The 22467-nt window shown below is 43.0% G+C and overlaps 2 protein-coding genes and 1 long non-coding RNA gene across 4 annotated transcripts in view; 2 read left to right on the top strand and 1 right to left on the bottom strand.

Annotated features, from left to right (window-relative positions):
* Positions 1-22467, bottom strand: part of LOC148127151 (uncharacterized) — a 27780-nt gene continuing 5313 nt past the window's right edge. The window contains exons 2-3 of one of the 2 annotated variants that reach the window (XR_015741981.1): positions 1442-1527; positions 1-133 (exon numbers count right to left, since the gene is read on the bottom strand). This is a non-coding gene — a long non-coding RNA (uncharacterized LOC148127151). Of the gene's footprint in view, positions 134-1389; positions 1528-22467 lie in introns of both variants that reach the window. The other variant, XR_015741980.1, reaches the window with a different exon arrangement.
* AVPR2 (arginine vasopressin receptor 2) lies at positions 1911-6251 on the top strand. Its single transcript, XM_087925798.1, has 3 exons — positions 1911-2093; positions 3457-4312; positions 5666-6251. The coding sequence occupies exons 1-3, from the start codon at positions 2082-2084 to the stop codon at positions 5866-5868; spliced, it is 1071 nt and encodes a 356-aa protein (XP_087781924.1). The 5' UTR covers positions 1911-2081; the 3' UTR covers positions 5869-6251.
* LOC113443403 (caveolin-2-like) lies at positions 12651-19831 on the top strand. The gene is made up of 3 exons (XM_026711605.2): positions 12651-13015; positions 13702-13889; positions 18450-19831. Exons 1-3 carry the CDS (start codon positions 12866-12868, stop codon positions 18598-18600), a joined length of 489 nt encoding a protein of 162 aa, XP_026567390.1. The 5' UTR covers positions 12651-12865; the 3' UTR covers positions 18601-19831.

The following is a 22467-nucleotide window of genomic DNA, read 5'->3' on the forward strand; positions in this document are numbered from 1 at the left end:
AGCTAATGTTAAGATGGAAAAGATAATAATGGCTTACTTAAGCCCCACTCCTTCTTTGGTCCAGTCCAAATGTGAGAAGAATTTCAGTCCCCAACCTAAGCCAGGTTCTGCAAATAAGACCCAAGGCACTCTGCTGTAAAAAAGGAAGTGATCAGTTTAGTCTCAAAAGCAAAAACAGTTCACTCCTGGAGGTAACTACAGGAAAGATGAGGTACAAAGGGGTTATTTTATAGGGGATTGGTCTTTTATGTAGTGTCTGTTCAGTGTGGATGTGTACATGTTCATTTTGGTGTATGATTCTGTCTAAAGTTTAGCCCTTAGTCCTTCCTTGTATCTGTAGGCTTTCTTCTTTGTTGTGTAAATGGTGTCTGGGCAGCTTATTTGTGGATTTGAGGAAATGTGGGCCAATGGTTTCTTTGTTTTAATTACTCTTGCCAGAAACTAATTGGTTTCTGTATTTGTCAGTTGATCGTTCAGCAGAGGTGTGTTTTTAGCGATCTTACAGTATCTTATGCTATAATATATTAATTTTGATTACGACATAGTTTCCTGCCCCGCTCAGTTATGGATAGTTTTGAGAAGGAGCGAAGTGAGTTTCTTATGATAATTTTGTGATTATTTTCACACAATTATATAACTAGTGCTCAACTTATGAACACAGTTGAGCCCAAAATTTCTGGTTTTGAGACATTTGTCAACCTTTCATGCCACAGTTGTTAAGTGAACCACTGCAATTGTTAAGTTAGTAACACGGATGTTAAGTGAATCTGGCTTCCCCATTGATTTTGCTTGACAGAAGTTTGCAAAAGGGGACCCCAGGAAACAGCAATCATCATAAATATGAGTCAAGTATCCAGATATTGGTCACATGACCAGGAGAGGCTGTAACAGTCGTGTGAACAACCATCGTAAGTCATTTTTTTCATTGCCTTTATAACTTTGAATGGGCATTAAACGAACTGTTGTAAGTCAAGGACCACCTCTACTCTGACAGAGCCTTGCTTTTGGGCTGGATAGAAGAACTTTGATGTGTTGTAGTTCAGGATTTGAGGTTCATCTTCACAAATAAAACCCTAAACCAGCAATGAAAGTGCCCAAATCATTTTGCTTTGTATTTCCCACTGAAAAAGCAAATCGGCATGAATACAGGAATCTGCATTTGGCAAATGTAACTGAAGGTGAGATTTTAAGATCTGTCTGCCCCATGTTGCCTTGTCAGATAATGTATAACTAAATAAGAAAAAAAAGAAATGCTTTAATAACTCAAGTGTTTGGAGCTCTAACGAGACCAACCATGCCTCCCTAATTTGATTTTCTCTTCTTTTGCTTCTATATTTTTATAGTTGCATGGTAGACACTGAAGATGACAGGGGGAGGGGGTTGTCTTACCTATGAAATTCTCTATGCTGAGTTAAGCAAATAATCCATCAGAAACTATTACCTAATCCATGCCAATGCAAGTTGTAGCTGTTAATAAACTGTGCAGGTCTTGCCATGGGAAGGAGTGGAGTCTTCCAATTGAAGCACCTGGAACAGATAATACCTTGATTTCAAGAAATGGAGTGTAATATATAAATCATGATACTGCAAGTTAATTCATTCTTGATTTGAAAACTGCAAGATCCAGAATTGGGAGGGGGATGCAGTGGAGGAGAGGAGAACTGTTAATACCCACCCTGACCTACTGCTACTTCCTTCTCCTTCTCCTCTTTCCTGAAAGTTTTTATTCTCTCTTGGGAAGGTCTGTGCAAAACCAGTGTGTTTGGCATCTACATCAAGTCAGCAAGTATACTCCTACCAGCAGAGTTGTCTGAGGATGGGGGAAAGCCAGTGTAATTCTCTTACTCCCACCCACTTTTTTCCGGTGGTCCCTCCTCCTTGATTGTGATTACTGAAAGCTCTACATTTCACTGTATCTCATTAAGAAGAAGGTGAAGCAACTTCTTCACAAAAACCCAGGAGAAAATTCCTGGTTTCCGGCCAGTTCCTTTCTTTTGCCCTGAGTGCAATCTGCAAGCAAAGTGCCAGCTGGAAGAGTAAGCTTTATTGGTTGAAGCCACTTGCCCGCTGATGCTCCGATTATGAATGACAAGGTAAGAGTTTGAGTATGGAAAACCTAACATCAAAGCAGCAGGCTTAAACCTGGATTTTAAATGTTGTCCTCTGCCTGTCTGTTCCCTTCCTGTACCCTTCCTCAAATGCTGGCTTAAGTTAGCATTAAGTGACAGGTAGAAACTATTATTCAGTGGAACAACTTGCCTCCAGAAACTGTGGATGCTACAACACTGGAAATTTTAAAGAAGAAATTGGGCAGCCATTTGTCTGAAATACTATAGTGTTTTTTCCTTGAGTAGGGGGGATGGACTAGACCTCCAAGATCCCTTCCAATTCTGTTGTTCTGAGTTTCCTTCTGCTCTTTTTCAATCCTCACAAAGCAATCTAAAATTATTGTGCATCAAAACTAAATGGAGTTCATAAGCTTTCAATACAACATACACTCTGATTTATCCAGCTCTGCCCCATGCCGTTTTCTTCATTTTGACAGAGTTATTCAGGATGGGTGGAGAGATCATGCTGTTATTGTTGTTAAAAGTTCCAACTGTTAGAAATGTATCAAACACCATAGATTGAAGATTCCTATCTACCTTCTGCCAACTTTGAGATAGATGCTTTGAGAGAAGAGGAGTGAGACTTCAAGGAAAAAGCTTAATTCAGAGTTTTATAAACCGTGTTGTGTATAATGCAACAATTCTGTAAAAAGTTGATGAGATGTTGTGAGAGACTAAAGGCAGGACGAAAAAGAAGAAGTTCACTTGACCACTGCCGATTTTTGGTCAATGTAGCCTTGCCTCTTCATCAGGGGTTCTGAGAATTTTTTTCTCACTAGCAGGTTCCATGGCTTGAAAAAAATCTGAATTCCTTCCGCCCACCCCAATAATTTTATCTGTTGCATTTACCTACTTATTATAGCGATACAAATGGTTAATGTAAACCAAATTGCCAAACCTTTAGCTCTTTGCTATGGAGGACTGAAACCAGTATACTGGGACCAAAATGCAATTAAGTACAGATGTTGGCCCAAAATCTGAAAATCACTTTTTTAAAAAAGGCAATTAAGTCTCGAGGTTTCAGTTAATTCAAAAAGATGCTGGGGAGATTGCCAGATCCCTACTGTCAAGGTGCCACCAATAAATAACCATAACTGTAAAAATAAAGGATTTCCTATGCACAGTCCTTTCTGTACTACTTTACCATACACGTACTTTTTAAAAGCAGAGGATAGTACAGGTAGTTCTCAACTTGCAACTATAATTAGGATCAGAACTTCTGTCACTAAGCAAGGCAATCATTAAGTCAGCCGTACCTGATTTTATGACGTGTTTTTCCTGTGGGAATTGGAGAAAGTTGGGCACGTATTGATCAGACCTTTTTTTCTCTCTCTTGTGCCTTTCACAGGATCCAATGCCAAATGCTTCCTCTGTGCTTCTGGGACCCACTCCCAATGCTTCGCTCCCTCCATCCGATGACCGTGATGATGCTTTGGCTCAGGCTGAAATTGCCATTTTGGCTTCCATCTTCCTGCTGGCCACTCTGAGCAATGCCCTGGTGCTCGGAGCTCTGTTCCGCCAGGGTCACCGGGCCAGCCCAATGCATCGATTCATCCAACACCTCTGCCTGGCCGATATGACGGTGGCCCTCTTCCAAGTGCTCCCTCAGCTCATTTGGGACATCACTGATCGCTTCCAAGGCCCAGACATCTTATGCCGTGGCATCACTTACTTGCAGGTAGTCGGCATGTTTGCTTCATCCTATGTTATTGTGGCCATGACCTATGATCGCTACTGTGCCATTTGCCGGCCCATGCTGGCTTTTCGGAGAGGGACAAGATTACGGCATCGACCTGTGCTATTGGCATGGATAGCATCCTTCCTCCTCAGCCTCCCACAGCTTTTCATCTTCTCCAAGACAGAACTGCCCAGTGGAGCCCATGAGTGCTGGGCAGCCTTTGCTGAACCCTGGGGAGCCCGGGCTTATGTCACCTGGGTGACTCTGATGGTCTTTCTCCTTCCCACCTTCTTCATTGCCACCTGCCAAGGCAGGATCTTCTGCGAGGTCTACCACAGCCTGCGTTTGGGGCCAGAAGCCACCCTGGCTCGTAGGGGGAGCCAACAAGGGCCATCCCCTATATCTGGTGCTGTAGCTAAGACTCTCAAGATGACACTGGTCATCGTGCTCATCTATGTATTCTGCTGGGCTCCCTTCTTCCTAGTACAACTGTGGGCTGTTTGGGATCCTCAAGCACCTACTCAAGGTAGGTTACACAGCATTCAGTAACAGCACTTTAACCAGATTGTATCCCATATTCCCCCAACTTGGTGGCTTTTGCCCTGTTGATCAGGAGGAATATGGAACATTGTCCATCTCATTTGCAGGATACTGGATTAAGGAAGGCTCTTTTATCCAATTAAACAGCTCAGGAAAAGAGAGGGGTCATTCTCTTTCTGCTAATTCCCATGGCAGTTTGTATGAACAGGAGCTTATTTGCTTGCTTGCTTGCTTGCTTGCTTCCTTCCTCCCTCCCTCCCTCCCTTCCTTCCTTCCTTCCCATCCTGGAGTAATGCATCCATTACTTTGATGTTTCCTTCATTTTATTACTACAGTAGTAACAACTAATGAGAGAGAGAGACAGAGAGAGAGGAAGGCTGACCTAGAGTCATCCTGTCTAACCCATGATTTAACTACAATACCCCACCAACTCTCAAACATATTATACTGGAATGTTGAGGCTAATGTCTATCTGTCTGTGATGTTATTTTCTCCCCTGATATTTTTGTGATTTCTCTGAGACTTTGCTTTCTAATTTGACTACCTATTAGAGATGGTGATCTAATTGCCCAGCACTCCCTTCATAATTTGCTTGCCACTTCCTTGATCCTGTTGTCTTCTTATTCTGCAATGCATTACAATTCTGCAATCAAATATTCATGCAAAGCTATCTGAATTAATTCAGCAGAACATGGAACTAAGCACCAATCAATCAATAGGTGCAACAAATAAATACAGGGAATCATGCCTTTTACTTTATATTTTGACTTATATTAATTATATTATTATTATATTAATATTATATTATATTATATTATATTATTATCATTTCATATTAATATTACTTATATATAGCTGCAGTGGTGCAATGGTGAGAGTGCAATATTTCAGGCTACTTCTGATGATCACTGGTTGCCAGCAGTTTGGCAGATCGAATCTCACCAGGCTCAAGGTTGACTCAGCCTTCCATCCTTCCAAGGTTGGTAAAATGAGGACCCAGACTGTTGGGGGCAATAGGCTGACTCTGTAAACTGAGAGGGCTGTAAAGTGCTGTGAAGCAGTATATAAGTCTAAGTGCTATTGCTATATTACTTATATATTATATCAATTCACATTACATTTGCATATGGAAAGAGCTGAAGTTAAGTAAGGGTTGGGTTGAGTGGCCAGTTTTTGACTACAGAAAAACTCTCATGTGACGTTCTTCTTTTAATCCCAACCTCAGTTTTTAGTTCCTCAGTGATGAATACGTTTACTGAATACGTTGCAAGATAAGTTTTGATGAGCTTAACCTCTGTTGATAACTCTGACAGTTCATCATTCCTATTATTTACTCCAGGCCCAGCTTTCACCCTCCTGATGCTCATTGGCAGCCTCAACAGCTGTACAAACCCCTGGGTCTATGCCACATTCAGCAACAGCATCTCAAGTGAATTGCGCCAAATCTTCTGCCCCAGATGGGCCCACCGGCAAGTTGGCTCCCTGTATGAAGACTCCATTCTCACGGGCAGCTTCTCACTGGGCCGAGACACTCTTTCCTGAGACAGTAGCTTGCAGGCAGAAAGGCAGGGGTGAAGGATACTCCTGCAGAATGGTGGATTCTCAGCAATCAGCAGGTTGCCTAAGGCTCCTTCTCAGTTCCTCAGAGGCACACATTTCTGCTCAGCAATGCTAAGTAAAGGAAACCTGGGTCAGAAAGGACTGCAGCGCTAGCAAGACAAAACTTCTGAATGGATTGGCAGGGAGTGTTTGTCTGTCAAGGACTGAATTCCCTGATAATCTGCTACAGGGGCAGCACTGGAGCAGGTACTAGGGAAACTAGTTCCTTTTCCAATATTCTATTTCCTCTATGTATAATGTTTTTGTTTGGCTTTGAGGTAGCACATAGTTTGAATCATTGTAAACCTTGGTTTATAGTTCCGCATTACCTGCCAATCTGGCTATTGCTGTTTGATAAACAAATCACAGTTTTTTTAAAAAAAATATCATTGCTTAGTGTACTGTGTGCAACCAGCCAGTATTTTGTTTGATGTGTTCCTCACCACACTTAGGTTTTTCCATTTGAAAAATTGAAGCTGTGCCCTACTACGAAGCAAATTAAGGCTCAGAGCTCCATTGAAGAGGGCAGACAGCTCATAAGCCATAGATGCTCTTATGAAGATTGTCTTGGCTGCAATATACACTGCTCAAAAAAATAAAGGGAACACAAAAATAAGACATCCTAGATCTAAATGAATGAAATATTCTTAGTAAATACTTTGTTCATTACATAGTTGAATGTGGTGACAACAAAATCACACAAAAATTATCAGTGGAAATCTAATTTAGCAACCCATGGAGCTCTGGATTTGGAGTTACACTCAAAATGAAAGTGGAAAAAAACATTACAGGCTGATCCAACTTTGATGTAATGTCCTTAAAACAAGTCAAAATGAGGCTCAGTAGTGTGTGTGGTCTCCACGTGCCTGTATGACCTCCCTACAATGCCTGGGCATGCTCCTGATGAGGTGACGGATGGTCTCCTGAGGGATCTCCTCCCACACCAGGACTAAAGCATCCCCCAACTCCTGGACAGACTGTGATGCAATGTGGCATTGGTGGATGGAATGAGACATGATGTCCCAGTGCAATGTGGCATTGGTGGATGGAATGAGACATGATGTCCCAGATGTTCTCAATTGGATTCAGGTCAGGGGAATGGGTGGGCCAGTCCATAGCATCAATGCCTTCGTCTTGCAGGAACTGCTGACACACTCCAGCCACATGAGGTCTAGCATTGTCTTGCATTAGGAGGAACCCAGGGCCAACCGCACCAGCTTATGGTCTCCCAAGGGGTCTGAGGATCTCATCTCAGTACCTAATGGCAATCAGGCTACCTCTGGAGAGCACATGGAGGGCTGTACAGCCCCCTAAAGAAATGCCACCCCACCCCACATCATTACTGACCCACTGCCAAACCGGTCATGCTGGAGGATGTTGCAGGCAGCAGAATGTTCTCCACGGCAACTCCAGACCCTGTCACGTCTATCACATGTGCTCAGTGTGAACCTGCTTTCATCTGTGAAGAGCACAGGGCACCAGTGGCAAATTTGCCAATCTTGGTGTTCTCTGGCAAATGCCAAACATCCTGCACAATGTTGGGCTGTAAGCACAACCCCCACCTGTGGACGTCGGGCCCTCATACCACCACCATGGAGTTTGTTTCTGACCGTTTGAGCAGCCACATGCACATTTATGGCACACTGGAGGTCATTTTTCAGGACTCTGGCAGTGCTCCTCCTGTCCCTCCTTGCACAAAGGCGGAGGTAGCAGTCCTGATGCTGGGTTGTTGCCCTCCTATGGCCTCCTTCACGTCTCCTGATGTACTGGCCTGTCTCCTGGTAGTACCTCCATGCTCTGGACACTACGCTGACAGACACAGCAAACCTTCTTGCCACAGCTCGCATTGATGTGCCATCCTGGATGAGCTGCACTACCTGAGCCACTTGTGTGGGTTGTAGACTCCGTCTCATGCTACCACTAGAGTGACAGCACCGCCAGCATTCAAAAGTGACTAAACCATCAGCCAGAAAGCATAGGAACTGAGAAGTGGTCTGTGGTCACCACCTGCAGAACCACTCCTTTATTGGGGATGTCTTGCTAACTGCCTATACTTTCCACCTGTTGTCTCTTCCATTTGCACAACAGCATGTGAAATTGATTGTGAATCAGTGTTGCTACCTAAGTGGACAGTTTGGTTTCACAGAAGTGTGATTGACTTGGAGTTACATTATGTTGTTTAAGTGTTCCCTTTATTTTTTTGAGCAATGTATTTTGTGAGGAGACTTTCCTATTGGCCTATGGTTTGTGTTGATTGGAGCTAGCAGATACTATGGGAATGTATCTGCCTCTTGATATAATTCAATACTAACCAGTGAATGAGTAAGATCAAAAACTGCAATGTCACTGCTGTTATTGTTCTTTGCAATTTCTATTATACAGATGCAGGAATATGGTCCATTCATTTTTGCACTACATTCACACATATCACATGGTAAAGCAATGGGGAGGGGAGGTATAATCAGCTGGTCACAAAGTCTACTGCTGATGGGGCTAAGAGGGAATGGCTAGCACGAGGCCACCTAAGATTACTTCCATGCCTAAAGAATTAGAATCTGGATCCTAACACAGACCATGTCACCATGCTGGCACCCGGCTTCAGTGTTGCTATGTGAAGTAGAATTTGAACACCACACAAGCTAAAGTAAAAGGATTTGATTCCAAACTAATAGAATAGATTTAGAGTCATCAATTACATGAGATGGGACAACTCGTGTAAGCCGGAAAATGTAGGGGTTAAAAAAAAGAGATGGATTTTTAAAAGTTTTCCATTGTAATTAGGACATGGAAGTACTTGAAAACAAGCGGTAGAGCCAATGTGTCATAAATGCAAGGCTTTTGCAGCTGTTTCCCTTCCAAACCACAACACAGCAGCAAGTGTATACCATGGGGCATTTTCCATACTTAAACAGCCCCATCTCATTGGGAGAGAGAACAACGTAAGAATTGCCCAACCGAAAGTTTTGTAGGCAGTGGCGGCTCCTGAGGGCAGGGCAGCTGCCTTCTGGAGAAAACATGCAAGAAAAATTTCACAGGTCCCCCCACCCAAAAATCACATGGCTTCCTGCAGAGAAGGAAGGCACCAGGATGAACCTAATGCTCAGAGGCTGTCTGAATAATGGTGCTAGGTCTTTCAAAAGGGATTCTCTATAGAAAGGTTTGGAATTACGAGGAACTGTATGTCTTTTTCCATCTTTAGATCCCTTTAAAATAGTTTATAGATCCCTTTAAATCCAAATAGATTATTTTAAAATGTTCTCCCTCTTTCTTAAAGAGTTGAAGGATTTTACAGAATCCATTAAATACCCAATTCCTCCCATGCTGGCCTCAGGGCATAGTTTCATGTGTATTGCGTGACTGTATGCAGTGGGAATAAATTAAGCCTATGTGCTTGCTCCATTTTCAGTTTATGGCAACTTCAGCCTAGTCTCACAACAAACATGTGGATAGAAGATGGGGCTTTAAGCAGCCTTAAGTCACTGCCCCATAACATTTCTTCTCTTCTGGAGCTCTTCTTCAAAAGTTAATTCAATGGATGTTCCAGTAGTTGAGCAAATTCAATTCACAAATCAAGCAAATTCAAAGTGTCAAATTAAATCACTAAATCCATCTAATTTAAAAAGTCAATTCAGTTCAGAAAAGTTACAGGATACATGCAATCGTATGAACCAATCTGGAAGTATCTGAGTCAATTTGATGCTTTGAATCAAATCACAATCTAATTGCCAAAGGAAATATGCACGTAGGACTAGAACAAAGCATGATTTAGTTTACTTGACTTCATAATATTGCTAGAGGGAAACAGATCCACAGAGTTTAAGTCACATGGCAAAAATATTATCTCTCTTAGTATTGCTCTTAGTATTACTCCTTCCTCCAAAAAAAAAGCAACCCATAAGCTTGCTTAGGAAGTAACTGAACTCAAATCTACATTGCATGCAATTTCATAAATAACATTACTACATATTACAAGTGAGGCTGGGGTCTCTTTACACCAGGGGTCCCCAACCACCGGGCCGCAGACCGGTCCCGGTCCGTGGAACGTTTTCTACCGGGCCGCCAGTTTGCTGGGCGCTGCCATCTTGTTTCGACGAGAAAGTGCTTCTGGGTGAGCTTTTCCGGTTGGAAAGCGGCGTTTGGGTGCTGAAAGAATCCTCGCGCCTTAGTTTCATCGAAGGGGGGGTGCTTCGAACGAAACTAAGGCGCGAGGATTCTTTCAGCACCCAAGGCAAGGCGAGCCGAGCGACCGTCCCGAAGTCGTCCCGAAGCGAAGCCCATCGACAAAGGTACAAAGGAGGAGTTGAAGGTGGCGGGGAGAAGCTGGCTGGCTGGTCGCTCGGCTCGCCTTGCCTTGTCATGCGTGCTGATGCCGGTACCGGGCCGCGGATCATTTTGTGATGCCGGTTCCGGGCCGTGGCACAAAAAAGGTTGGGGACTTCTGCTTTACACATTCCTGCAGGTAAATAAGTGTATTTATTGTCCTTATTTATTTAAAACATTATTTAGGAGTTTAAGCTGACACAGAGGTCTCTCCTTATTTTGCCTTTATTTAAAGGGATAGTGACTGGCTCACATTTTAAGAACAAGTACAGGATCAGCATTTAGATTATAAGAATTAAATGTTTTATTCGATATAAAATGGTACTTTGTTATTTTCCAAACCAATAGAAAATCATGGATGAATTGTTTCTGCTTAAAAGTTTATTAATGAAAGAGAGTATCTGCGGTACATTTGTGTGCAGAAGCATATACACACAAAGAGAGATATAAGATATTCATAACCAATCAATTTGCTTTGGGAAGCTAATATTGAGAATGCAAAAATGTTATAAATACAATGGATCAATTTTAGAAACTGAAGGTTTAGGTGAATTAATGCTTACTGTTCTGAATAACTCTGAATACTTATTGTCTTACTTCATGTTTATGGTGTTATTGTCTAAATATTATTACTAAATATTACTAAACCATAATCTCTGGGGTTCTGTTCATCAATGTGTTGAATATTATAATGAGGAGTGAAGCTAAGGAACGAAGGCTTCACTCAGGTCCGCCTTTCCAGCAGAAAATAATAGTTTAAATTCATTGGTCCACCTGTTTGATGGGAAGATTGGTTTAATCTCATTGGTTGGGCTGTCTGACCGGTCCCTTTAAAAGGGAGAGCTAGTAGATAGGCAAGGCACTGGGTTGCACTAATCTACTCAATAAAGAGCTGTAGTCACTAGTTTTCTGTCCTGCTTCTTCAATCGACTCCAGTTTAACAAAATAAATCTCCAATTTAAGAAAATGAATCCGCCTCTAGCCTCCATTTTATTTTCAGTGTCTTTCTCCCAGCTTGGAACTGAACCAGATGGATTTTCCTTCCAACACATGTATATTCATTAAATAGCCATAACCGTCCACAGCTCCCTTGCACATGACAACATAGTTTATACATCATAGTAGTATATTTGTATGTACCTTAGCACAGAGGACACCAACCCCCAGGTTGCGGCCCTCTACCAGGTTTGGAGCCATTCAGAACCAGGCCGCGGAAGTGGTGGGTGAGTGTGCCTGTGCATCCCCACTTGCATGAGCAGTGGACAAGTACATGCACGTGTGCTCAATTTGTGTGAGTGGTGGGCGTGCGTGCCTGCTGCTCATGCAAATGGAGCTGCACGCATGTGTGCACTTGCCCACTGCTTACATGGAACCATCCCCTCTTCCCTACCCCTGGCCAGACCGCAAACCAGAAAAGTTGGGGAGCTCTGGCGTAGCATATTGTATGAGCCTAAATATTCTAACTTTAAGCCCTACTGTGTGGTTTAGCACAGTGGCCCCCAACCTTTTTTGTGCCACGGCCCGGTACCGGCATCAACACGCATGACAAGGCAAGGCGAGCCGAGCAACCGGCCAGCCAGCCACCCCCGCTTCTCCCTGACACCTTCAACTCCTCCTTTGTACCTTTGTCGATGGGCTTTGCTTCGGGATGGTCGCTCGGCTCGCCTTGCCTTGAGTGCTGAAAGAATCCTCGTGCCTTAGTTTCGTTCGAAGCCCCCCCCTTCAATGAAACTAAGGCGCGAGGATTCCTTCAGGACCCAAACGCCGCTTTCCAACCGGAAAAGCTCACCCGGAAGCACTTTCTTGTCGAAACAAGATGGCGGCGCCCAGCAAACCGGCGGCCCGGTAGAAAACGTTCCACGGACCAGTATCAGTCCGCGGCCCGGTGGTTGGGGACCCCTGGTTTAGCACATTCTGTATACTTGGCCAATTGTAATTTATTTAATAAACTAAGGCTTTGCACAGTACATGAATTCAGATAACGTGCAAACTACTGTATTCCTAATTATTGCTATGTGAATTTGTGCAGTTTCTGCATAAAAACATCATTTTTCAGGTCACTTCTGCATTACTCTGTAAATTTATGAGTTCAGTGGCCATTAGATGGCGACCCACAGTGATGAAACCCACTTGGCTGCATCAGCATAATTATTCCGCCTTGGAATTCCTCTGCTCTACTCCATGGAACCCATTCCTAATCCCAGTTGTAAGAATAGTTTGGCTTCATGTATATTTAGCTGGTCTTCCTTCCTCTCCCTATTTCCGTCTCTCAGCCAAGGATCACTGGGGCAGTGTTATATTTATAACTCTTGTCCCTATACATGTGGCTTGCCCCATAGCTGAAAATACCAGGTGGGGGTGTGCAATTGCCAAGATCCACCCTCCTTGATTGGCCTTTCCTTCCAATCTATGTTGGCTAAAGCTGAGAATAGAACTGGAGTCAGATTCCTGTATAGCAATAAAGACAAGCGTGAGGAGGCAGAATAGACAGACAGGGAGGATAATTTCAAAATAAGACATAGAGCTGTACAAAGGGGAAGTGTCACAGATTCATGTATTAGGAGGTACTTGACAGCATCCCTGGATCCGATATTCTGAGAAGCCTTGAGCTACTCTCAAGATGATCAGTGATAAATACTTGGTGGAGTATAAATTAGATCCAGAAGATCCTCATTTGCAAGAACCAGAAACTATGCTCCTGCAGTCCACTGTCGACATACCACCCAAAACTGATCCCCGAGATCCACGTGGAATCAACCAACATCTAAAGGTAAGAAAGGGGAACCAATGAATAACCATGTTTGGGCTGTCCAAGATGTAAGAACACCTCTGTAAAAAGCCAGGCCATCCAGCAAGGGAACTATGTCCTCTTTAAAACAGTCTCCTCCCACTTTTGAAATGCAGGCTTACTTATGTTTCCCCATTTCAGTCCCAAATGTTCTGTCTTTTTTGATCGATTTCCTTATAATACGGTATGTCTCAAAGTTCATCAGTAGTCAGTCATTCTCTCTCTTCACACACACACACACACACACAAACACACACATGGTCCTGCATTTATGGGAAAACCTCAGAAAGGAGAAGGAATATTAGACATGATGAACAGAGAAAGGAATGGAATACATTAGTAATTTACCTCATAACTAGCAGTTCAGTCCAGGCTGCTAATGCTTAGGAAGAAGAGAGTCAAAGAAATTCCACCATAATGAACTCTTTAATAAATTAGGGCTGGACTTTGGTATTGCAGTTGTCTAAATTCTCTGCTTATTCTTGCATTAAAATGCCTTAATGCCTGTGTATTTCTTGCTTCACGGGTTATCTCCTGCAGAACAGAGCTTGACAATGCTTTATCTACACACAGAGGTAACCAGAGTCTAGGTTCTTTGCTCTGCCTAATGTAATTTAATCTGTCCAGTGGGGAAGACTTAGTAACCAAATTCCCATTCTTCTTGGTAGCTGGAATTCTCCGATATCCTTGCAGAACCTTCCTCATTCCGTACCTTTGATCGGATTTGGACCTGGAGTGACATCACTTTTGAGAGCTCCCGCCTCTGGTGCTACCGTATTATTTCTCTGCTCTGTGCTGTGCCAGTCTCTTTATGTTCAGGCTTTCTTTTTGCCTGCCTGGGCTGCCTCCATATCTGGTGAGCATCTTTTTTTAGCTTTGTCTTCTAACATCATTTGGACCTACTGGGGCTCCCAGCAGCCTGTGTTCCTAGTTGGTTTAAAAACAAAGCAACCTCTTAATCATCAGTAGGAGAACTATCAACCATTGCAATAGGCAATAGGTAGTTCTCAGGTTACTTGCATCCCTATTCCACTCTGTATAACTTTCTAGTCCATGGTTACCTTGACAATGACTTACTAAACTAATCTAATCACCATGGTTTGTGTACTGACAGGCAAACAGCAGCACTAGCTAATTTTGATTGATCTTTAAAGAAGATAAGCAGGGACAGATCTGGTGAGGACTTGAATAGGAGACTTCAAGGAATCCAATGCCAGGAACTCAAATGGGTAGCAAAAAAATAAATCCCCGAAGAAGGTAAAAGGAATCTACTTATAGACTGGATTTAAAAAAAACAAACACAAATCTGTGTATGTTGATATAATGAAAATGAATTTTTGTAGAGTTTTTATTTTGTCTAGGTTCATATAACACACCAAACCATAAAACAACCTCACTAAGCTGTTTATACAACACAGCAAGCCATCAATAGCCAGCCACATCTGCACTGTGTGTGAACCCAATGCCAAAAAAAGAGCCTTGAAAGATCAATTTCTGACTACCACCAATCTTCCTTCTATCATGTGCTACCTTAGAGGATATTAGGTGTATCATAAATGACATGTCACAATCACGAAGAGGAAAGTTTTGGACTTCATTTACATCATCTTTCTCTAACCCAGTCAATCAAAAGCAGATTATGGAAGGCTGATCTACATGCCTGAAGACCTCTGCCCCATGGAACCTCTGAGTCTCATTTTTCTTTTTCCCTACATTATTGTATTTCTCTGACCACATCCTCCCCATACCTGAGACCTCATACCAGCAGAGCTGACATAGTAGAGCTGCCAGAGCTGGATAGCAAAATCTAGATCAGGGCTGTCAAACTCCTGGTCTGCGGGCCGGAAGCATCATGCACTGGCCACACCCACAGCCCGTTTAGCAAAGGGGGGGAGAAGTCCTGATATGTCACGTGATGCTGCCATGATGACATGCATTTGATACCCCTGATCTAGATGGCCAATAGATGCTTCAGAGAAAGCCCCACTCATTGGTATCTGGAGTTTTGCAATCTACATCTTGATAAGAGAGAAGCCTTTGATAAGGAGTTGTAAGGGAACAAGTCCTCCTGCAGTTTGTAGACTGAAACTACAATATGGGAGGATTTTGCAGCAAAATGGAAAGCACACTTTTTGAATTTTTTCTTAAGAAAATAATTTCAGTTATTGGGGGATCAGATAGAAGCTTTGCAGGAGTCAATTGGCCATAGAAATCTCCACAGCACATGCATGTTGTACACGGTGTATGGGGTATCAAATCTTCCCACTTGTAAGCAGACATTACAATGGCCTTCCCATGTCTCTCTCTGGTAACCATAAATCTCATGGAAAGCAACAGCAGAACCAAACTACTGACCCCAATGCCCTCTGTTGGACAGAAGGAGGACATGGGAGTAGGAATATGCCAGGGCTGATACTATATAGACTTGAGAGATGGGGCACAACCTGGCAAGAAAATGACAGTACAGGTATTCATTTAGCACTTGAATACCGCAATTTGATTATTAAGTCAAGTTGTTGCTAAGTGAAACTACAGCTGTGCTTACAATCTTGCTTAATTATTATTTTTTTTGCTTTTCAGACCTATGAAGGTCATAAATGAGAAGATTGGTTACTAAATTACTTTTTAATCACCACTGTAACTGCAAACAATTGCTAAATGAAGTGGTTACTAAATAAGGACTCCCTTTATCTTTTACTTGAAAAAGCCACATTACATCATAAATATGGGCTGATGTCAGTGGCCACTACCAGTTGAAGAGGCCATTAGATTATTTCTGGGGTTTCTTTTTCCCTCTCCTTGCTGTCCCTGCCTACTCTCCTGTTGAGCAAGTAAGGAGTGGGACATAATCAAGCCACTGGACCACTGGGAGGTATGCAAATAGGGACTACGGGAGAACAACAGCAGGGCTTAAGTTTGCACCACATACTTGGAGAAAAATCAGTTGGCTAGTTTATGGCCGGGTGTATTGTATGAACCTAGACACCTGGTTAAATTCGGCAACCATGGTTCAGTTAAAGATAGATTACTAGAGTTTGTAAATACAGTGGTGAGAAAGAAAGGGGGCCACTCAGGGTGCTGAAGCAAATGAGGACTTTGCCTACATCTCAGTTCCTTCTGTCTCCTACTAATTCAGCAAGGACAGCCCCATGCAAATTTCCACCATGGGAAACTATGTTCCTGTATGTGAATTGAGGGACTGGAACTTAAGAACGTCATGGAAGAAATCTCCAAGGCATGGAGATGGTAATCCAGAAGTGCCATATGAGAGTGAGAAATATAACTGCCTTCTTGCAGAACCGTCTAAGTAGATTAAATTATGAACAAGCAATTCTGCATTTTATCTATCCATCCTGAAAGCTAGCCCCATGCTTTTCCCCATTCTGTGCAGGGAGGGAGGGACAGAGAATATGAATTATTACTTTCAGCTCATAGGAATCCACAGCAAGACAAAGATCTCTTCACTGAAAGTTGTGGATCATAATTTACGATGCTGGCCCTGTGCATGTGGGTTGATGGGTATTTTTTACTCTCCCAGTCTAAGGTTGAAAGCACATGGGTCTTCCTACTCCAGGAACTTAATTACTACACCACGCTGGCAGGGGCATGCACACAAATATACGTATAACTTTATCTTGGACTGAATTCAGGGGTGGGCTGCTGGGGGTTCCTAGGGGTTTGGGGGAGCCCCTAGTTAAGATTCTGTGCAGCTTGGAGAACCCCCAAATCCCACTCCTGGCTGGCCCTGCCCACCCTGCAGGCCTTCTGGAAGTTCGGGAAGGCTGGAAATGGGCCCGTTTCCGGCTTCCAGAGATCCTCCGGGGCCCAGGGAGGCTGTTTCTGCCCTCCCGGAGGCTCGAGGAAAGTCTCCGGAGCTCAGGGAGGGCAAAAAAAAAAACCCCTGCCATGGTGCAGGAGGCTGACTAGGCCATGCCTACCATGCCCACGCCCACCCAGCAACCGGGCAGGGAGCCTTTTGCTAAAAATTTTAAAGCCCACCCCTGACTGAACTGTGAGTGCATTTGGTATATACTTGAGATGTTTGTCACCATTTCCCTTAAGCAGACGACTTTGTCACTGGAGGGCAGACTAGCTAGTCTAGTGTGTAATTAAGGCATTCTGAGGAATTAGGCCATTACAAAAGAAGCAATGAGTCAGCAACAGGGCTAATTTCAATGTCTGCTTTGCATTTTTCCAGAATGCTTTACAATGTCAACCTCTTATGGTACTGTTGCCAAAAGAACAATGCAAACATTCAGAGTATTTAGGGGAAAACAGCAACTCCAAAGTTGTCACCAAAGTTAGTCACAAAAAGAATCATAATCCTGAAACAAATGAGGACTTTAGTAATATAAATTGAGTAATTACATGGAAGAAAATATATCTGTTTGTTCTGGATAGAAAACCTCACTGTCTGCCGAAAACAGGAATTTTAGAAGGAAAATTATAAACAAACCTTCTTTATGATAAGAATTTCTTAGAATTGGAAAAATATGAAAATCAAAATGATACAATCCAAAATAAAAATATTATGGTTGTACTACGTACAAAATAAATTTAGCACTAGTACTAAATACTAGTACTAAAAATGTTATATAATTGAAAATAATATCCAAAGCAATTTAGATGGTAGACTTAATTGATCTATTTGGTTAATCTAAGTAGAATTTGATAGGAAGACAAGATGGGCCTTCTCGATTGTCATTCTCAAACTTGAGCATTTTTGTCAAAGGATGTCAAGGCCAGTTCCTTCCTTATTATCCACTTTTTATGATTTTTTAAAATCCTGCCTTTACTTATTTTATAAATAACTGAAGGTGATGAATATACCTAATACTCCTTCCTCCTCCTATTTTCTCTACAACAACCCTATGGGTTGGCTGAGAGAGAGGGACTGGCCTGAAGCAACCCAGCTGGCTTTCATGGCTAAGGCGAGACTTGAACTCATGCTTGGTGCCTTTACCACTAGATCAGGGGTGTCAAACTCGTGGCCCACGGGCCAGATGCATCACGTGCTGGCCCCGCCCCCACCCAGTTTAGCAAAGGGGGAAAAGTCACGATACGTCATGTGACAACGCTGTGACAACGTGAGTTTGACATCCCTGCACTAGATCAAACAAGCGCCATGTTAATTGTATTAATTCATTCATTACTTGTCTGAATTACCAACAAACCTTTAAGGATGTTTTAATAGAATTTTCATTCTTTGAAGCATATGTCTTATTTTTGTGTTGTTTTTTATTTTTCATTTTCATTATTATTGTTGTTAGCTATCTGATGCATTGCAGAAACGCAGGATATAGATTCAGTCAAACAACTGGTTGTCTCACTGAAATGCAAATTAAGGAAGACTAAGAAAGATTTGTCTAGAAGGCCAACCTTTTAAAATTATCCCTCCTTCTTCTTCCCACAACAGGTGTGTGATGCCTTGCATTCAGATGTGTACGATGGCTATGCCTCCAGTTCGCATCCTCTGGGCTAGCATCCTGGATGTTTTGATAGCTCCTCTTTTCACTAGCCTGGGACGCTGCTGCAGTGCCATCTACCTTACAGTGACTCAAAAGTGACAGGGATATTCTTCCACCAAGATGCATACTGCACTGACTTCTCATTCTACAACCCACTGAATATGTTCGATTTTCAGAAGGATTGACCAAGGGACTTTTTTAACCGAAGCCTTGAAATACGGGACTGGAGTGGGGGTGGGGAATGACAGGCAAAATATCCAATGTTCTCTTTGGAGAATGAATGGCAAGATAGACTTCCAAATACTTCTTTCCCCGTTTTCTTCTCCAAACCCCTCTCCTTTGCTCAGATTTGCAAATAGAGCTTCAGAAATATGCTTTCTTTACTCCTTCCATTTGGAGAATAAAATGGGTGAGTCCTTTCCCCAAGCCTCCATGCATGTCCTTTTGTAAGGCAGAAATAGGCTATGTGTTTCTTATGACATAAAAACTATTTGTACACCTGGGAAGTTCTCCCTTAGCAATCACCTTATTTTGTCAACAACCCCACCCATCCATTCTTCTAATTTAAAAAAAAAGTCCAATGGGAAATGGGCAAAGCAAAGCACCCCCGCCTTAGCATTGTCTTTATTGCTTCAGGACTCATACAGGCATTGTGAAAAAGTAAATATAGTGAGTCCTTTCAGGCCATAGCTTTCTTTTAGTATGCTTCTTCTTCTCCGCCCCGCCACTCAAAACAGACAACAGGTATGGTAAACAATATTTTGCAAAGCTAGGGAAGGTGATTAGGAAATAAGTTTCCCAGTTTGCTCACTGATAAGATGGTATTTTGTGCTACAGTACTATGCCAACAATGGCAGCCATTTTGTGTCCAGCCAAAGCCTTCTGTGCTCCAAGATCCACCATTTCTCAAAGTGTCCAGAAGATTCTTTGTAAATTCTCCCAAGATTTGACCTGTATCTAATCCTCAATTCTTATCTCTCAGTGACTCTCCAATCCATGTCATATATATCCATATTAGGAAAAGATCAGGATAGTAGATAGGCAATGGCCCAACTAGGCCATCCTGAATCTAATGTCCTCTTACCAGTTGTCCTTCCACCACTTCTGGAGGCCATCAGGTGGGGTAAGTTTCACTAATGAGACATATTGTAGGAGTGGGGTTTGCAAAGGAAATGCTTCCAAATCCAGGAGATCCCTGACAGAACAAATTGTCATGGAGAGATTATTCACTCCAGTCCTGCCCCCCCACCCACCAGAAATAACTAGAATTAATATTATGTTAAATCCCCACCCCTGCAGATTGAACAACAATAAACTATTGCTTAGTTTCTTTTCTGTCTACTTTGTCTTGTGGCAAACACTCATATTCCATGGCACAAAGACATTCACCTACATCAGGGGCAGCTTATATTCCCCTTTCATTGTTTTGGTTCAGAGTAATGTTTTTCCTTTTCTCCTTTGGTTATTGGGGGAACAGCCTATCAGTTCTGGGCACCGGGCTTTGCCTTTCATGGCCATTTGGCTTGGGCTACTGGAGAGATCAGGTACTCAGTTCCAGTGGGACATCTGACAAGACCTTTCAGGCATTATGTGCTTTCCAGATGGACATGAGCCTTGCGTTCTTCTGGAACAGTGTTCGACCTGTTTGTATACAATATACTTCGTGATCTTTCAAAAGAGCAATAGGTCTAAGTTTAAAACACAGAATTAGCACTCTCTTCCTGGAGGTCAACGTACTGGGAAAGAGTTGGGTTTTGCCAGCTGTGCAAGGTGAATGCTTTCTTCAAGTAGCCCTCACTTACCAACTACTCATTCAATGGCCAATTACTCATTCAGTGGCTGAAAATCGAGACTTATGACTAGCCATTGTAGTATCTCCATGGCCAGGTGATCATGATTCAGATGCTTGGAGACCAGCTCGCTTTTACAGCAGTCAGAGCATTCTGCAGTTATGGGAGCACCATCTGAAACCTTCACAGCTGGATTCCAACAAAGTCAATGGAAAAACCAGCAGGAAGCTGCAAGCCACAGTCGTATAACATGGCACTTAATGACCCATGATGATTCACTTAACAACTGCAGCCAGAATTGACAGGACCAATTAAATTAGTGTGGTTGCATAACATCATGTTTAACAACTACACCGCTTAGCAACAGAGCTGCCAGTCCCTATTCTGGTCAATAAGTGACCACCATCGCTACTGTTTTTATTACCTGTGGGACACCCTAGGCCAGCAGCATTTCTACTGTTCACCAGAATACTTCCAGAAACTGCTGGCTGCAGCTGCATGTTGTTAGCTGGCATTCCTTTACATACAACAACTACCTACAGTTTTGAGATAGGGGGTGAAATGGACCAGAATTCTGCCAATTTCCTGTTGTGGCTTAAATGACAGATCACAGGTGCAGTGAAAGGGTGAGGTCTGGATGAGGCAATCCTTGGTGCTCCTGGAAGCCCCTGTGCTGTTTCTGTGACCTGTCACTCAGTTATTTCTGAATGCAGTTCTATCAAATGTATACCCAACAATAACCTGGGTGACAAATTAGGAAGGATGGAGCTAGATTTCCTGATGTACCATATGATCAATTCTTGTTTCAGTCTGAACCCCACCTCCACACACCCCAATTTGCCTGCCAAGCAATTGGGACATAGGTTTTCTGAACTTCTAAGATAACCCAGGTTGACATACAGCTCAGCAACACAACGCAGGTCACATCAGCAACCTATCATTAAGTCTAAATCCCTCAGACCAGGCACCCTTTCTCTCCACACCAAGACCACCCCATCACACATTAAGTAATACAGTTAAGGCTGGTTATTCCATAGGCTGACAACAATGGGAGGAAGAAGAAACTATTTTTGCCCTAAAATCGTGCTGCAATTCAGCTGCCAAGAATTAAACTTTACAGGTAGTCCTCGATTTATGAGCATTCATTCAGCTACCGCTTGATGTTACGATAGCGCTGAAAAAAGTGAGTTACAACAGGTCCTTGAAGTTATGACTATTGAAGTGCCCCCACACCCACAATCACATGATCAAAATTTGGATGCCTGGTTGCCTGCCACCACTTACAAATGCTGAGGCACTTCAGCTCTCCCCACTCACCCATCTTCCCCCCATCTATGGCCTTTTGGCCGCCCTGCGCAGACTCACTCCTTGGCAGCAGTGACAGGGCTGGGGCTGAAATAGAAGCTCATGGCAGCAGAATTATTTATACAAAATGCAGGCTGGTACTTGCCCATTTACATGTGCCTTAGATTTAGGGACTGCCTCTGTTCTCTGCCTAATACCACCCAATCAGGCACACACATACACATACATCTCCACACTTTAACATGCCCCATTTCTTCTGCCCACAGCCCTAGGGATAGTACAGCCTACAGCTGCTGGTGCCCATCATGACAGTGTCTCGTAAAGCTCTGGCTGGCAGTAAAGTAGCTGCGTGCACTCATGCAGCAGGGGTAATGTTACAGGCACATATTTCTCTTTCTCAGGCATGGCACTGGGCTGGCAGGAGGCCATAGTGGTGCTGATGCCAGAGTCAGCTGCACACGGGGGACACCTTCCCTGTGATTTTTCTCTTGCCACTCTAGCAGAAGAGTCCTGTGCCCTCTTTAGAAATGATCAGTGGCTGCTAAACTTAACTACAGTACATAGGGATGTGAGTTACAGCTGTACTTATTTAAAGTGCCATTGCTTTGTTTAGTGCTGGGTAAAAACCTGCTGTTTGTGGGTGTTACAGCCTGCATCATCTCTTCACACCTAAGAGATTTTTTTAACCAAATGGCAGGGCTAGGTGGGGGGGGAAAGTTTTGACAATTATCTGTTGTGTTTGTTTCTCACTGTACCTATTCTAAGTTAAATTAGTCTGCTTGAGAGTTCCTTCCTCTAACCTCTCTCTTCTGTTCTCTTCCTCTCCAAGATGTATTTAAAACTTTGCCTTTTATGAGTTTCTTCAAAAATC

This window comes from Pseudonaja textilis, chromosome 2, assembly GCF_049901715.1.
Source record: "Pseudonaja textilis isolate UNSWEBS1 chromosome 2, rPseTex1.2, whole genome shotgun sequence".
NCBI classification, from domain to species: Eukaryota; Metazoa; Chordata; class Lepidosauria; order Squamata; family Elapidae; genus Pseudonaja; species Pseudonaja textilis.